The 17670-nt window shown below is 43.1% G+C and overlaps 1 protein-coding gene across 1 annotated transcript in view; it reads right to left on the bottom strand.

The window, feature by feature from the left end:
• Window positions 1–17670, bottom strand: part of LOC137341480 (mucin-2-like) — a 336358-nt gene that overhangs the window by 111124 nt on the left and 207564 nt on the right. Inside the window, 14 exon segments of the mRNA XM_068004585.1 lie at window positions 715–925; window positions 1068–1251; window positions 3087–3319; window positions 3427–3598; window positions 5925–6205; window positions 6378–6437; window positions 6649–6711; window positions 8032–8088; window positions 12281–12340; window positions 13007–13066; window positions 14093–14152; window positions 14438–14488; window positions 14721–15056; window positions 17369–17431. Of these exon segments, the coding sequence (XP_067860686.1) occupies window positions 715–925; window positions 1068–1251; window positions 3087–3319; window positions 3427–3598; window positions 5925–6205; window positions 6378–6437; window positions 6649–6711; window positions 8032–8088; window positions 12281–12340; window positions 13007–13066; window positions 14093–14152; window positions 14438–14488; window positions 14721–15056; window positions 17369–17431 (1891 nt within the window).

Raw genomic sequence — 17670 nt, 5'->3', positions numbered from 1 at the left:
TTCTTTTATGCAGCGAGTTGTTATCATCTGGAATGCATTGCCTGAAAAGGTGGTGGAAGCAGATTCAATAGTAACTTTCAAAAGGGAATTGGATAAATACTTGAAAAGGAAAACATTGCAGGGATATGGGGAAAGAGCAGGGGAGTAGGATTAATTGGATAGATCTTTCAAAGAGCAGGCATCGGCACGATTGGCCCCCCACTGTGCTGTATTATTCTAAATGTAATAGTCTGAAACCTGCGTATCTAAGAAGCAAGCACTGATTAAATAAATCTCACTGAGTCTGTCCAGAAATTATTTTTTTGTTAACTGCAAGCCAAATGCGCTCACCAACCTTTCATCTATAATTCCACCCTACGAAGAATCTCCCAGCTGAGGTGAGGACTATTTCTATTCCGTAACTCCCGTAGGTGATCCATTGAGAAACTTTACTACGCAGGCATGGCTCACTGAGAGATTTATTGAGCGCAAGACAACCTTTCACCTAATACCTTTACTGTGGCGGGCATTATGTGAGAACTTTGTCTTTCCAACTGCTGAAGATTTGATAACTTTTAAGAAAGAAGAAACACTGACTACGACTTTAACCATTTGCAGCCCTTGACATTTCTTTTGACATCTTTTAAATATGTTTAATTCATTTAATATATTTGTAAACTGTCTTTCAGATATTTATTTTGATCAAATTAAATAGAAAAGAATGAGTTCACTTACTTTTCTAGAATGATGTGACACACTGTTTTCTCAGTGTTGCATGTTGGAGGCGGAGGAGGTGGAGTACAAGACAAGTTAGTAGGAGCTGATTGACAGTAAGGTTTATTGGGATCATCAACTCTCCAATCATATGCAGTCTTGTGACAACAATCGGAAGGCTCAACTTTCCCATTCTTTCTTTTGCATTTGGCTTTGTCATGTGAGCAGGATCCTAAGATAAGAAAAAATGATACAATGTGTTATGTAACAGGACAAAATTCATATCACCAGCAAAATTATCGATACAGTAATAGACAAGTAATTTGACATGATTTAAAATCGTATGATATTACTGTGTAACATGTATCACATACCACACTGTCCTTGGGTGTTATTAAAGAAGTATCTTTCCGGTATTCTGATCTTAAAGGCATTTTGAAAAGCAGTAATACTTGTTCGAATGTGAGGAATAGAAATATATGTGCTCCTGCCCAGTTTAGTAATGTTAAATTCATTTGAACTGTAGGGAAGACTCACATCATTTCCATTGACAGTTAACTGTGAAAGTAAAAAAATAGAACTTTAGGAAAACTGTCCAAACTACAAGAAAGAAAAACTATATCACCATATCTTATTAATGCAGTATATCTAATTTTTCAGGACAATTGCATCAACTAGAGCTTGTGAGCCAAATGAGGTGAAAATGAGACTCAACAGATGGGTAGTGACAGAATGTTGTTGCTACTGTTAACACTCTTTATGCTTATTTGTAATTTGTTGTACTGTTTTAGTACTGCTTTGCTATATTGGTCAGTTTGTTTAACATTGTGACAGTATTCTTTTTAATATGCACACAATCTATTGTTCCAACTCCAAAAGAGAGTCCAGAAGTTAAAGCTATTTTGGACAGCATTGACTCCAGTGTGCTTGTTATGTGATGGATGTACTATGGTGGTAAACACTTCTTGCCAGTGGACTAAAAACATGGAGGATGGATCAAGTTAACTGAAACCATGTTGCATGTTGTACATTCTAAATTTCAAGATAGGATATGATACCAATGCTAATCCACATTAGTCCAGGTTTTAATAATGATATGCAATTTTAAAAGTGTTATTTAACAAAAGGAAGCATGGAATTTGTTACATGAGTGACTTGAGTACATCAGTGCAGTGCTGAGTGAATGTTGCATTGTCAGAGTTGCATTCCTTTGGATGAGGTGTTGAACAAAAGCCCCATTTACCTGTTCCAGTGGTTCAGGTGGATATTAAAGATCCCATGACACTATTCAAAGAAGTGCAGTGTCTTATGTCCTCTCCCTTGACCAACATCAAATTAACTGGTCATTCCTCTTATTGCTGTTTGTAGAATCTTGCTATGCATAAAACAGCTGCCATCTTTGCTACATAACAGCAGCCATTGCACTTCGATGTTTCTGATGTTTCTCAATGCCTTGAGATGTTTTTGAGCAGTGTGATATGACATTGTATGAACAAAAGCTTTTCTTTCTTGAGGAACAGGCATAGGAATACAGGAGTATGACAATGAGGGGAAAGTCTTACCCTTGGGAGAGAATCTATTGACCCCCACATATCATACCTAAACCAATCGGAAAACCAGTTTACGATGGTTCTTACTTTCTTGGAAGGTACTATACGAGGAATGTGAGTTGATAGAAATCCTCAGTGACTCCACCTGTTCTGTCCGTGACTGTGAAAATGCCAACAACCATTTATTTCTGGATGTTGAGCCTTTCCAATCATCAAAAGGTATTTTTTTCCAGCACTGGATAATTTGCTCCTCTCCATTCCTGAAGGCATTAAATAATGCCAGAGTATGGTTCCACAGGTGCTGGTAGCCCTCTGATATCTTGTCCAAATGGCCATTGTAATTTGTGATCCTATCAGTGAGTGTACGCAAGCTACTTAACTGTGAGTACATCACAGTCAAGCCCATTTGTCCTAATCCAAAGTTCACATCTGCACCCTATCAAACAGGAATCACTGATAGCAATCAGGAGCAGGACGTTGGCTATCCTTTTCTCTTCTCTAGCCTCTATTACCAGCCCAGCTGAGACCAACTAACTTGGGGATCAGATATAGAATCTTCTGGTTTGTATGATTCTGCAATAGACTGGGCAGTATCTTTACCTATTAAGCTATCAGCATGCTCTAAAGGGCCATTTTCACCAATACCTACGAGATCACGAATGCACTGTTCCAGACAGCTTGCTGGTTCATCCATTTCTACAGAAACAGTTGGAGGGGCAGCAACAAGTGTATCGTATTGTTGGCTTCCTAGGTCTGTTAGGCTAGGACTATATATTAATTGATGACATCTCTTAATAATTGTAATCAAATCTTACGGATATAAGTTAACCGTATGCCACTTACCACATACTTATTCCCAGTTGAAATATTTACAACATTTTCATTGTAAAAAATAACTAGTCCTTTTGGACAAGATTTAGGTATACTGGGTAAGCAAAAATAATTGTCTACTAGAACTCTGAAATTGTATTTTGGAACTTGTTCTTCCACGACAGTATATGTGCAATTCCCAAAGAAGTCATATTGTAGACCATTAAATGTGCGATAGTGTGGCTCTCCCCATATTTCACATTCACCTAAAATTAGACAAAGATAGAATTTTAATGTGGCAGAAAAGCAGGAACGCTACAAATTTCCAAATGACCGTTAAACTTAAATTGTTGAACAGAGAAATGATACTAACAATCACATTCCCATTGCTCACAACAGCCATTTTCAGTTTTGACTTTCACAGGCTCTATGCCATGACTGCATGTTGGTTTAATCAGTGGTGGACAAATGATGTCTTCTATCAAGTAAATGTCTGCTCCCAAACAAGTAACGTTGGAGCACTTTTCCTGCCAGCTTTCATTGCACTAGAAAGAAAATGAACATCAAGTTCATTCAAAAGTAAACTTTGAGTAGGTTTAATTATCAAATATAACTTGTGAACCACTTGTCTCTACTGGTACTTTAACCAACAACCTCAGTAGTTTGTACTCGCGTGTAAAAAACTGCTTTTTGAATACCATGTTTTCTTTGCTTGCTAGGATTTTCAGAATGCCTGAACATAACTGAATGATCATATATAACCAATATTAGCTGATGTGGCTTCTGTTTGTTTTATGCTTTTTAAAAATCTTTCTGCTTGAAATAAATGATTTTGCTCTGCCTATTCCTGCACCATTATTCCTTATGCTCTTTCTTGTTTTCCCTGCTCCTTCATTTACTGCTTGGCACCATGGTACTGCTCACTTATCAGTTCCCTCCAAAGCAGACTGCTGCTTGGGGTACTGCTGCCATCACTGCCATGACACAGCAGCACCAAGTCAGTTCGTAGAATGCAACCTTTAACATGAAGACCTTTAACATGCAAATCACTGCTTCTGGCACACATGCATTAATTTAAAGACATACCACTCTTCATCTGAAGGGGTCTGGATAAAAATCCTGCCCCAGTACCTGCAAGAATCAAAGTCCTTTTGACTCTCCCATGGGGCTGTCCTTTTAATGGTGCAGGTGCCTGTAAGCACCCAGACTTTCCCCTCTGTCTGGCCTGGCACCCGATAGTCCTCCACCAGGTGCATCTGAAGTGTGCCGATGATGAGTAATGAAGCCCCAATTGGAACTTCGGGGTGCTGAGATTAAGGTCCTGGCAGAGGGCTCCACTTCAAATTACTACCAGACAACGCCCAGAGAAAAACTGGGGCTATGATCCTTTTAGAAAACTGTAGGAGATATTTGCTGCTTTGCAATCCCACCCCCCCAACTCCTCCTTCCACACTGTGGGAGCACAAACTGGCAAATTGTGCAGTCCCAGCTTGTGATTTTCCATCCATTAATTGTAAAGGTTGGAAAAGCATGAGCAGGAGATATGCAATGTCCTGATGTGAAAGAGGAGCATGAAAATGGTAAATGTCTTTCTAAAAATTACTGGCTCTTAGAAAACAAGTCAGTGCTAAACAGGTAAAGAAATGAGCATAAATTTTCCACTTTAGTGAATTTAGGGCGCAAAGATGCACCCCTGAACCCAGCTGATCTTCTGGTCTTTAGGCCACTCGCATATCGTAGGTGGACTCCCCAGCCTTTGCTGCGGAGTGCAGCCAGAGTGGGGCACAGTTCAGCAGCGCACAGTGCTAACTTACCTATCCCGCTTTAAGAAGCAACCAAAAAAGAAGTGTTTGATTGGTTCTGGAGTTTTGTGGTTATCAGTTCAGGGATCATTTTCAATTTTTATCCCTTTTCTCTTGAAAAATGATTGCTCCTGCTGTGGTTTGATTCCACAGGTGCTGCTTGTCCTGTGGTGCCTCACCAAAGCAGGTATTTCTCAAGGCTTACCTTGTTATTGCCTTGTTGTTCTTACATATCTCTCTAAACTGTTTACAGATCTCCACCTCTATCTCATTTCCACTGTATAGTGGCCTGCAAAGTACATTGCAAATTGTACCAATTTCCTTCCTATTTCTAACTCTGTCCACATGGAATCTGTCTTACGACAATCCCCATGGAAATCCCTAAGTTCAAGCGCTGTGATAGAGTCCTTTGCTAACACTGTCACCCCACCCAACTTTATGTCTTCCCTGTTTCTCCTGAAATTGTTGTAACCAGGAATATTAAGTTCCCAGTTCTGTTCAAATCCAAACCTGCTTTAGCTACTATATCATATTCCTCCATAGTTATTAATGCCTACAGCACTCCAATTTTGTGTTTAAGGCTTTGTGTATTCACATACAATCAGTCCTAATTCCAATTTTTTGGGAACATTGATCCTTATTCTCTTTCCTGGTTTTCTGTCTTAATTCTTTCACATCACTTCCCCCTTGTTTTTATCTCTCATTATTTCATAGCCTTTCTTGTCTATTGGTATTTTCTCGCTATTTATTAACTGAGTCTTCTGCTTCTATTCTAACCGCTTTATAAATCTCCCTTGCGAGTGTCAAACCTAGACTTTCCCCAAAACGATGATCAAAACGCATTAAAGCTGAAAATAAAAATCATCGCTTTCGATGTAATTTATCTTGGCTGTCAATAGTGTATGAATCCTTGCAATAAGGAGTTTTAACTTACTTTTCTAGGCGGGTTTCTATTACAATAACATCCTGTATCACTTGTAGGTGAGGTGGTTACAGGTGAGGTGACTGCCGTTGTTGAATAGACTGCAGTAGTGCTTGTGCTTAACGTTGTTATAGACTCACAGCACACTCTAATTCTATAATCCAAACACATTATGTTATTCTGAGAAGCCTGTTCATTGAAAATGCAAATCAGTCCATTCTTTAGATCGCAGGTGACATTGTCCTTGGTTTTACTGATTGGATGCTTTGGAAATTTGACAGCTTCGCACTCAATGTTGGTTATTTTATCAGGGGAAACGGGACACAATTTGTCACGTATTGGCTCCAGTAATTCAGTATCTCCTTTGTTGTAAATAGATGGTGTATTTTCATTAAACCAGTCAGACCATACACCGTTGCAAGCCACTTCTGTAAGATAAAATAATGACATACTTAATATGGAATATAAATAGGCAGCTATCAAAATAATTTCTATCTGTTGAGTGTGATGAACAGGCTGACAGGTGGCACAATGATGAAAGAGGGGGGAAACCACACCTGTCAATCGTAGGAGGTAAACATTTTTAAAAAAAACACTTACCAGTAGTGGAGCTGGCAATAAACCCGGTTGTAGTTGCTGTGGCTGTTGTAGTGATTTCTTCTGAAGAACAAGAAAAATAATCAAAACCACTACACAACAACTAAAATTAACTGCAGATTCAGAGGTCCTTAAATTTTCAACCATTTCCACCCCGAAGGAAGGGTCCACAAGACTGAATTAATGGACTGGCATTGTCTGGAAGCTGAGATTGAAAAACACACAATTGTGTCAAACAACTTGCTGATGTATATTGAAAGACGACATCACTCACCAGTTGTGGAACTGGCAGTAGACCCAGTCGTAGTTGTTGTCCCTAATGGTGTAGTTTTTACTTCTGAAAAAGAGAAAAATATTCACTAGTACTGTGCTCCAGCTTCAATCCCTGCCTTACCTTTTACCAGTCGGCTATTTTATTGATACTAAAGTGCAAAAAATGAGGAAAGGGTTAACGAGAGCTACTAATTCGATCTCCTTCTTTCTCCTTTTGTTAACTAAAAAAGCGAAAACATAAACATGAGAGTGGCAAGGCTACATTTGCATAATTGGTTGTGTTTCAAAAGAACTCTTTCAAGATACTGGACCAAAGAGGAAAAGGGAAGAATATTAACAACCAGAACATGTCAAGGGGAACATTCTTTGCCAATATTTGAAAATGATTCTATTGGAATTTGAAATGCAAATTGTTGGTTTCATTAAAAAGTCAGGGAAATTACAAAAGAGCTGAGGAAAAATAGATGATTGAGCAGAGACTAAGAAAGACGGAGGCATGCACAAACATGGACACGAGAGAGTCGCGGGGGTGTTAAGATTTTAAAAATCCGAGCCCTAACACGCCTTGAAAACGGCCACTTCCAGTTTTAACGGAGGCTGGTTGGGGGGCAGGTACCTGCTCTCGAGAGGTGGATCAGAAATTTAAATATGTCAATGAGGCTGTGTGCCTCAAATATTTACAGACATTCAGATTGAACTGCTGCGGGGCGAGTTTCCCAGGGCTCGGGAAACCAGGCAGCTGAAGGCAGGAGAGAAAGACCTAATCCAGCAGGTAAGTGCCTTTCCAGCTCGACTCGTGGGCCAGGAGGAGCACCGATGCTCCCCCCCCGGCCCCTCAAGGAAACCTGCTTCCCTTCCCGCGATCGGCCTCCCCTCCGCCCCCTGCCCCCCTTGGGGATCCGAAGCACCCCTGGAAGCCTGCGTCCGAAGCTACCCCGCGACTGGCGCCGGACCCGCAATCTGATCAGCCCTCACCCCGCGATCATCCTCCGGACCCTCCGCTCCCCGGCTGCAGCCTTCCAGTGCAGGCCTATCCCCCGACCACCAGCCGGCCTCTCAATCTGGCTGGCTGCCGGCTGGGCAACGGAGCAAAAAAAATACAAACAAGGCCTCCGCGTTACCTGCATTTCTTGGTTTTCTAGCGGCTACGACCATCCCCTGCTCCCTCCGCGCAAATACCGAGGTCAAGGTTTCTGCTCTGTTGGTATCTCTGATCGAGCTTTTTTCAAACGTTTAAGCTTTCAAATATTTGCTTCCAGAAGGAATGGGCTAAATATCTACAGGGAGGAAGTAATAGACTTCCACTGTCTGAGAGTTGAAGTTGGTACAAGATAAGTTGTGTCAAAGGTTTTGCAGCTGTATATCCAAAGAAACCATCACTGACCTGGTGTGGAGGCAGTACTGGATCCGGTTGTAGTTTCTGTCACTGTTGTAGTGATTCCTTCGGAAGAACAAGAAAAATAATCAAAACCACCGAACTCCAACTTCAATTCCTGCAGTACCAAGAGAGTTTCACCAGCAGGCTATTTTATTGACAATAAGGCATAACGAGTGAGGACATTATTGACTACAGCTACTAACTGGGCTCCTTATTTCAAATGGATAAGAGCAAATATAAACATGAGACCGACAAAGCAATGTTTGCATAATTGGTTGATTTTCAAAAGAACTATTTCAAAGTACTGGACAAAAGAAGATAAGGCAAGAATATTAATGCTCATAATATGTCTGGGGAACATATTTTAACAAGAATTGAAAATTATTCTATTTTCCTCAGGCAGAGCCTCTGATCTCGCTTTATTCAAATATTCAAGCTTTCAACTGTTACCCCCTGGAAGGAATGGGCTAAATATCTAAATGTGTGAAGTAATGGACTTCCACTGTCGGGGAGTTGCAGTTGATAAAAGATAACTTATGTCCAAGGGCTTCCTGCCGTACATCGAAAGAAACCATCACTCACCTGGTGTGGAGGCAGTAGTGGATCCGGTTGTAGTTACTGTCCTTGGTGTAGTGATTCCTTCCGAAGGCCAAGAAAAATAATCAAAACCGCTACAATTTTTTTTTTATTCGTTCATGGGATGTGGGCGTCACTGGCGAGGCCGGCATTTATTGCCCATCCCTAATTGCCCTTGAGAAGGTGGTGGTGAGCCACCTTCTTGAACCGCTGCAGTCCATCTGGTGAAGGTTCTCCCACAGTGCTGTTCGGAAGGGAGTTCCAGTATTTTGACCCAGCGATGATGAAGGAACGGCAATATATTTCCAAGTTGGGATGATATGTGACTTGGAGGGGAACGTGCAGGTGGTGCTGTTCCCATGTACCTGCTGCTTTTGTCCTTCTAGGTGGTAGAGGTCGCAGATTTGGGAGGTGCTGTTGAAGAAGCCTTGGCGAGTTGCTGCAGTGCATCCTGTGGATGGTACACACTGCAGCCACTGTGCGCCGGTGGTGAAGGGAGTGAATGTCTAGGGTGGTGGCTGGAGTGCCAATCAAGCGGGCAACTTTGTCCTAGATGATGTCGAGCTTCTTGACTGTTGTTGGAGCTGCATTCATCCAGGCAAGTGGACAGTATTCCATCACACTCTTGACTTGTGCCTTGTAGATGGTGGAAAGGCTTTGGGGAGTCAGGAGGTGAGTCACTCACCGCAGAATACCCAGCCTCTGACCTGCTCTTGCAGCCACAGTATTTGTATGGCTGGTCCAGTTAAGTTTCTGGTCAATGGTGATCCCCAGGATGTTGATGGTGGGGGATTCGGCGATGGTAATGCCGTTGAATGTGAGGGGGAGGTGGTTAGACACTCTCTTGTTGGAGATCGTCATTGCCTGGCACTTGTCTGGCGCGAATGTTACTTGCCACTTATGAGCCCAAGCCTGGATGTTGTCCAGGTCTTGCTGCATGCGGGCTCGGATTGCTTTATTATCTGACGGGTTGTGAATGGAACTGAACACTGTGCAATCATCTGCGAACATCCCCATTTCTGACCTTATGATGGAGGGAAGGTCATTGATGAAGCAGCTGAAGATGGTTGGGCCTAGGACACTGCCTTGAGGAACTCCTGCAGCAATGTCCTGGGGCTGAGATGATTGGCCTCCAACAAACACTACCATCTTCCTTTGTGCTAGGTATGACTCCAGCTACTGGAGAGTTTTCCCCCTGATTCCCATTGACTTCAATTTTACGAGGGCTCCTTGGTGCCTCACTCAGTCAAATGCTGCCTTGATGTCAAGGGCAGTCACTCTCACCTCACCTCTGGTATTCAGCTCTTTTGTCCATGTTTGAACCAAGGCTGTAATGAGGTCTGGAGCCGAGTGGTCCTGGTGGAAACCAATCTGAGCATCGGTGGGGCAGGTTATTGGTGAGTAAGTGCCGCTTGATAGCACTGTCGACGACACCTTCCTCACTTTGCTGATGATTGATGGGGCGGTAATTGGCCGGATTGGATTTGTCCTGCTTTTTGTGGACAGGACATACCTGGGCAATTTTCCACATTGTCGGGTAGATGCCAGTGTTGTAGCTGTACTGGAACAGCTTGGCTAGAGGCGCAGCTAATTCTGGAGCACAAATCTTCAGCACGACAGCTGGGATGTTGTCGGGGCCCATAGCCTTTGCTGTATCCAGTGCACTCAGTCGTTTCTTGATATCATGTGGAGTGAATCGAATTGACTGAAGACTGGCTTCTGTGATGGTGGGGATATCGGGAGGAGGCTGAGGTGGATTATCCACTCGGCACTTCTGGCTGAAGATGGTTGCAAACGCTTCAGCGTTGTCTTATGCACTCACGTGCTGGACTCCGCCATCATTGAGGATGGGGATGTTTACAGAGCCTCCTCCTCCCGTTAGTTGTTCAATTGTCCACCACCATTCACGACTGGATGTGGCAGGACTGCAGAGCTTTGATCTGATCCGTTGGTTGTGGAATCGCTTAGCTCTGTCTATAGCATGTTGCATCCCCTGTTTAGCATGCATGTAGTCCTGAGTTGTAGCGTCACCAGGTTGGCACCTCATTTTTAGGTATGCCTTTTGCAGCTCCTGGCATGCTCTTCTACACTCCTCATTGAACCAGGGTTGATCCCCTAGCTTGTTGGTAATGGTAGAGTGAGGAATATGCCGGGCCATGAGGTTACAGAACGTGCTGGAATACAATTCTGCTGCTGCTGATGGCCCACAGCACCTCATGGATGCCCAGTTTTGAGCTGCTGGATCTGTTCTGAATCTATCCCATTTAGCATGGTGGTAATGCCACACAACACTTTGGATGGTGTCCTCAGTGCGAAGACGGGACTTCGTCTCCACAAGGACTATGCGGTGGTCACTCCTACCAATACTGTCATGGACAGATGCATTTGCGACAGTTAGATGGTGAGGACGAGGTCAATTAAGTTTTTCCCTCGTGTTGGTTCACTCACCACCTGCTGCAGGCCCAGTCTGGCAGCTATGTCCTTCAGGACTCGGCCAGCTCGGTCAGTAGTGGTGCTACCGAGCCACTCTTGGTGATGGACATTGAAGTCCCCCACCCAGAGTACATTCTGTGCCCTTGCTACCCTCAGTGCTTCCTCCAAGTGGTGTTCAACATGGAGGAGGACTGATTCATCAGCCGAGGGAGGGCGGTACGTGGTAATCAGCAGGAGGTTTCCTTGCCCATGTTTGACCTGATGCCATGAGATTTCATGGGGTCTGGAGTCAATGTTGAGGACTCCCAGGGCCACTCCCTCCTGACTGTATATCACTGTATCGCCACCTCTGGTAGGTCTGTCCTGCCAGTGGGACAGGACATACCCAGGGATGGTGATGGAAGATTCTGGGACATTGGCTGAAAGGTATGATTCTGTGAGTATGGCTATGTCAGGCTGTTGCTTGTCTAGTCTGTGGGACAGCTCTCCCAATTTTGGCACAAGTCCCCAGATGTTAGTGAGGAGGACTTTGCAGGGTCGACTGGGCTTGGTTTACCTTTGTCGTGTCTGCTGCCGAGTGGTCCGATGCCGGACGGTCCATCCGGTTTTATTCTGATTGTGACTTTTTTAGCGAGATTTTACAATTGAGTGGCTTGCTAGGCCATTTCAGAGGGCAATTAAGAATCAACCACATTGCTGTAGGTCTGGAGTCACATATAAGCCAGACCGGGTAAGGACGGCAGGTTTCCTTTCCTGAAGGACAGAAGTGAACCGGATGGGTTTTTACAACAATCCGGAAGTTTCATGGCCACCATTACTGATACGAGTATTTTAATTCCAGATTTTATTTAATTAATTGAATATAATTAATTGAATTTAAATTCCCCAGCTGCCATGGTGGTATTTGAACTCATGACTCTGGATTATTAGTCCAGGCCTCTGGATTACTAGTCCAGTAACATAACCACTATGCTACCGTACCCATTATTTAACGTAAATATTTAAATTCCTACTGTATTCCTGTAGAGTTCCACCATAAGACTATTTTATTGCTCTTGCTGCACGAGTGATGTTTAAAAAACTAAATGAAGATTTAGACGTCTTTAAATGTTCAACCATTTCCACCCCAAAGGAAGGTTCTACAAGACGGAATTAATGGACTGACATTGCCGCAAAGCTGAATTTGATAAAAGTACACTGGTGTGAAAAGACTCGCTTGTGTATATTGAAAGAAGACATCACTTACCCGTTGTAGCAGTGACAGGAGTAACAGTGGTGGTTGGTGTCCCTTTTGTTGCAGTTGTCACTTGTGAAGAGAAAGAAAAATATTCATAACTACTGCACTCCAACTGCAATTCCTGCAGCATTAAGAGAGTTTCACCTGCAGGTTACTTCATTGATAATAAGGCATAAAGAATGAAGAAATTACTGACGACAGCCACTAACTAGGTCTCCTTACTACAAATACCAAAGATCAAACATAAACACGAGACAGACAAATCAATATTTGCATAATTGGTTGTGTTTCCAAAGAACTATTTCAAGATATTGAACAAAAGAAAGGGGAAGGATATTAACAACCACATCATGTCAAGTGGAGCAAACTTTGCCAATATTTGATAATGATTCTATTAGAATTTGAAAGTATGCAGAGCATCACCGTCATCATGAAATGCAAATTGTTCGTTCCATTCAAAAATCAGGGAAATGTTACAAAAACGTTGGTGTGCAAGCAGAGACTGAGAAAGACAGAGGTGTGCAAATAGATTGGCACAACAATTTTCCTCAGGCAGAGCCTCTGATCTAGCTTTATTCAAATATTCAAGCTTTCAACCATTACCCCCTGGATGGAATGGGCTAAATATCTAAATGTGTGAAGTAATGGACTTCCACTGTCGTGGAGTTGCAGTTGATACAAGATAACTTATGTCCAAGGTCTTCCTGCCGTACATCGAAAGAAACCATCACTCACCTGGTGTGGAGGCAGTAGTGGATCCGGTTGTAGTTGCTGTCACTGTTGTAGTGATTCCTTCTGAAGGCCAAGAAAAATAATCAAAACCACGACACAAATATTTAAATTCCTACTGTATTCCTGTAGAGTTCCACCATAAGAATATTTCATTGCTCTTGCTGCACGAGTGATGTTTAAAAAACTAACTGAAGATTTAGACGTCTTTAAATGTTCAACCATTTCCACCCCAAAGGAAGGTTCAACAAGACGGAATTAATGGACTGCCATTGCCGCAAAGCTGAATTTGAGAAAAGTACACTGGTGTGAAAAGACTCGCTTGTGTATATTGAAAGAAGACATCACTTACCCGTTGTAGTAGTGACAGGAGTAACAGTTGTCGTTGTTGGCCCTTTTGTTGTAGTTATCACTTTGGAAGGAAAATAAAACTATTCAAAACCACTGAACTCTAATTTAAACCCTGCAATTTTAAGAGAGATTCACCAGTCGGGTATTTTATTGATACTAAATTGCAATGAATGAGAAAAAGATTTTACTGCAGCTACGAACTAAATCCCCTTATTTTTCCTTTTGTCAAGTACAAAAGAGGAAACGTGCATGAGAGTGGCAGGGCAACATTTGCATAATTAGTTGTGTTTCAAGAGAACACTTTCAATACACTGGACAAAAGAAGAAAGTTGAAGAATATTAACAACCAGAACATGTCAAGGGGAACATCCTTTGTCAATATTTGGAAATGATTCTGTTGGAATTTGAAAGTATGCAGAGTACCATCAGCAACATGAAATGTAATTTGTACGTTTAATTCAAAAGTCAGGACAATATTGCAAAGATGTTGAGTAAAAGCTGGTGAGCGAGTTGAGAATAAGAGAGACAGAGGCGTGAACAAACATGGTCACAACATTCCTCCTCGGGCACAGCCTCTGGTTCAGCTTTATTGAAATTGTTAACTTTTAAACCATTACTCTCGGGAAGCAATGGGCTAAATATCTACAAGGGGTGAAGTTGTATTACTTGAAGTTGAAGTTGATGCAAGATAACTTGTGTCAAAGATCTTGCTGCTGAATATCGATAGAAACCATCACTCACCTGGTGTGGAGGCCGTAGTGGATCCGGTTGTAGTTTCTGTCACTGTTGTAGTGATTCCTTCTGAAGAACAAGAAAAATAATCAAAACAACTGCACGACAATGTAAATAACTACAGTATTCCTGCAGAGTTCCACCATAGAATTTTTTATTGCTCTTGCTGCACAAGTGATATTGGAAAAACGATCTGCTGATTCAGATGTCTTGAAGTTTTCAAACATTTCCACCCCAAAGGAAGGATCAACAAGACTGAACTAATGGACTGACATTGCGGGAAAGCAGAATTTGAGAAAAGCACACTGGTGTGAAAAGACTCGCTTGTGTATATTGAAAGAAGACATCACTTACCTGTTGTAGTAGTGCCAGCTGTGGTTGTTGTCCCTTTTGTCGTAGTTATCACTTTGGAAGAAAAAGAAAAACATTAAAAACCACTGAACTCCAACTTCAATTCCTGAAGTACTGAGAGAGATTCACCAGTAGGTTATTTTATTGATACTAAGGCACAAATGATGAGGAAATTGTTGATTACAGCTTCTAACAATTCTAATTTTTGATCTCCTTGACGTAATTAGACAGGTTTGATTCAACACACTGAGGATATTATTATGTCATATGTAAATTTCTCATTTACCATGTGACGTGGTTGCACTGCTGGTTGTTGTGGGCCCTGGTTTCTCGCAGCAAACTCGAATCCGGTAGTCAAAACAAAGCTTGGTCTCCTCCAAAGAACTTTTCGAGACTATACAGACGAGCCCTGTGTCTTTGTTGCACGTCACATTGTCTGGTGACTCACTTATCGGTCTTTCAGGTTGATCAACAAATTGACACTGAATGTTACTAATTTCATCAGAAGAGGAAGAACACATCTTATTGCGTATGGGGTCTATCAATTCAGAATCGCCCGGGCTGACAATAGAAGGTGTATGTTCATTAAACCAGGGGGACCATTTGCCATGGCAGACGACCTCTGTAACAGAAAAGGAGAAGAACATGAACTAATCAAAAATGGGAAACATCAATATGAGAGCAGCAAGGCAACATTTGCAAAGTGTTTCAAAAAAACTCTTTCATGGTACTCGACAAGATCAGGACAGGCCAGAATATTAGCAACCACAACATGTCAAGGGGAACAAATTTTGACAATAATTGAAAATGATTCTATTGGAATTTGGAAGTATGCAGCATACGAGTATCAGCATGAAATGCAATTTGTACTTTTTATTGGCAGGTCGGAAAATTATTGTAAAAAAGTTGAGTGTGAGAATAAATAGAGACTAAGGGGTCAGTTTTCGGATGGGCGAGCGGGTGTGTTCGTTACGGGGGGGCTCCTAAAATTGGGGATTGCCGGAGCGGGTCCAGAGCTTGGCTTCAACCCCCCCACTTCCGGGTTCCCCAATGACACAAATCGGTGTGCGCGCAGCCCCCGCATGTGTGACTCTCACCGGCAATCAAAGCCAGCGGGATCCCACTTGAGATCACTGTCTGGGTACTTGAGGTCGTTTACAGACCTCATTAGTTGGAGATTTTAGGAGGATTCGGATTTTGGACCACCCAGAGCGGGTTTCCCATGCTGGGGGAAACACTCCCTGTTTAAATAGACTTGTTGCAGCCAGCAGCCAGTGGCAGCTGCAAAGGTCCATTTAAGAGGTGCGGGGTAAACCCTCATTCATTGCAGCAGGGCACTCTGTCACCTCAGACAAAGTTTTGCCTGCCACACCGTTGTCTCCACACTCCAAATTATTAAATCATACCCTAAACTCTGCTGTCCAAACATATTTACCTACTTTGTGGACCCCCTCACACTCACACCGTCAGGATGGGGGTCGGGGGGGTTCCATTGCTGCATTCATCACTCCATTGGAGGACGAGCAACATCACCAGCCTCGCCAGGCATGCCGTCCACCTCCGCCACGTGGAGCTACACAACACAGTGCTGCGCAACAGGCACCTGCACAAAGTAGTCGTGTAACTACACATATACCCACTGGTGGGATCAAGGGTGTTCATGGAAAACCTCATGAAAGGGCATTATTGCACAAGCCAGTCAAGAATGGCCAAGACGTGGCAGTAGTGGTGACAAAAAAATATGCAATGTGAGTTGATCAGAAATCAAATATAAGTAAAAACCATGACAAACCCTCAAACACCCTTCTGCATTCCCTTCATGCTCACAACACGTTTGCCTTCCGCTTCCTACTGCACATATGTGATGCATGCCCTGTGGCTGCAGCACAGGTAGTGGCAGGTGGGGTGAGGCTGACCGTGAAAGAGATGCACAAGAGGGTGAGTATGAGACAGAGCCATGAGATTGTATGAGGATTGGGTTGAGTGATAGTGGTGGGATGAGTCCTGATGAGGTGAGTAAGTGCAGGTAAGATGAGGATGAGGTTTGAGTGGGTGTGAGGAGTGACATGATGGAGGAGTGTTGGCAGTGCAGAAGGAGATGTGGGGTGGAGGCGGTGATGTGGCAGACGGAGTGTAGGGGAATGAGTAAGTGTACTCACTTCGGCTGACCTACTTAGGTCATTGAAGTGCCTCCTTCACTGTATGCAGGTGCATGATATGTTGGTGGTGCTGGTGACCTCCTCTGCCACCTCGAGCGAGGCCTTCGTGGTGGCAGAGGCAGGCCACTTCCTCCCGTCCGCCGGGCAGAAGATTTCTGTCCACCCCCTTCTCCTCACCCCATCCAATCGGACCTGAAGTGAGGCATCATTAAACCTGGGAGCAGCCTTCCTCCTGGGCTGCTCCATGCTGTAATTTTGGCTCTTTTCTGCAGCATCAGTCAGTGGAGGACTGCCCCTTTAAATAGTGCTCCTCCAGCTGACAGCCTATGATGCAGGTACGCAGTCCGCCCACTGCGCTGCTTTCCAGCGCGATGTCCGGAGCCCAAGGTAAGTGGCTTCAATTGACGAACGATCCCGTGTGGAACCCACCGATTTTAATGGTCGGGTTACCCACGTGCCCAGTCGACCCCCCGCTGCCATCCTGCCTCCCTCCTAATATCGGGCCCTAAGTCAGGCAAAAGGGTACAGAAAAGACAAATTCCACAGTTAAAACTGGTAGAATGTTAACTGTTCTTCAGGGGAGAGATTTTCACAAAACTGCTTTTGTCATTGTTGTGAAATTGCCATTGCCTGCAGATTGGGATGTACTGAACTTGTCAAATTATTCCATCACAAAGGAATGGGCTAAGAGTCTACAGGACTGAAATAATAGTTGAAAAAAGTGCACTTGTGTCAAAAGACTTGCTGGTCTATATTGAAAGAAACCATCACTTACCAGTTGTAGAACTGGCAGTAGACACAGTGGTGGTTGGTGTCCCTTTTGTTGTAGTCGTCACTTCTGAAGAAAAAGAAAAATATTCAAAACCACTGCACTCCAACTGCAATTCCTGCAGCATTAAGAGAGTTTCACCTGTCGGTTACTTCATTGATAATAAGGCAGAAAGAATGAAGAAATTACTGACTACAGCCACGAACTAGGTCTCCTTACTACAAATACCAAAGATCAAACATAAACACGAGACAGACAAATCAATATTTGCATAATTGGTTGTGTTTCCAAAGAACTATTTTAAGATA

The sequence above is a fragment of the Heptranchias perlo genome, chromosome 24 (assembly GCF_035084215.1).
Source record: "Heptranchias perlo isolate sHepPer1 chromosome 24, sHepPer1.hap1, whole genome shotgun sequence".
NCBI lineage: Eukaryota > Metazoa > Chordata > Chondrichthyes > Hexanchiformes > Hexanchidae > Heptranchias > Heptranchias perlo.
This window is presented reverse-complemented; position numbering and strand designations above follow the sequence as displayed.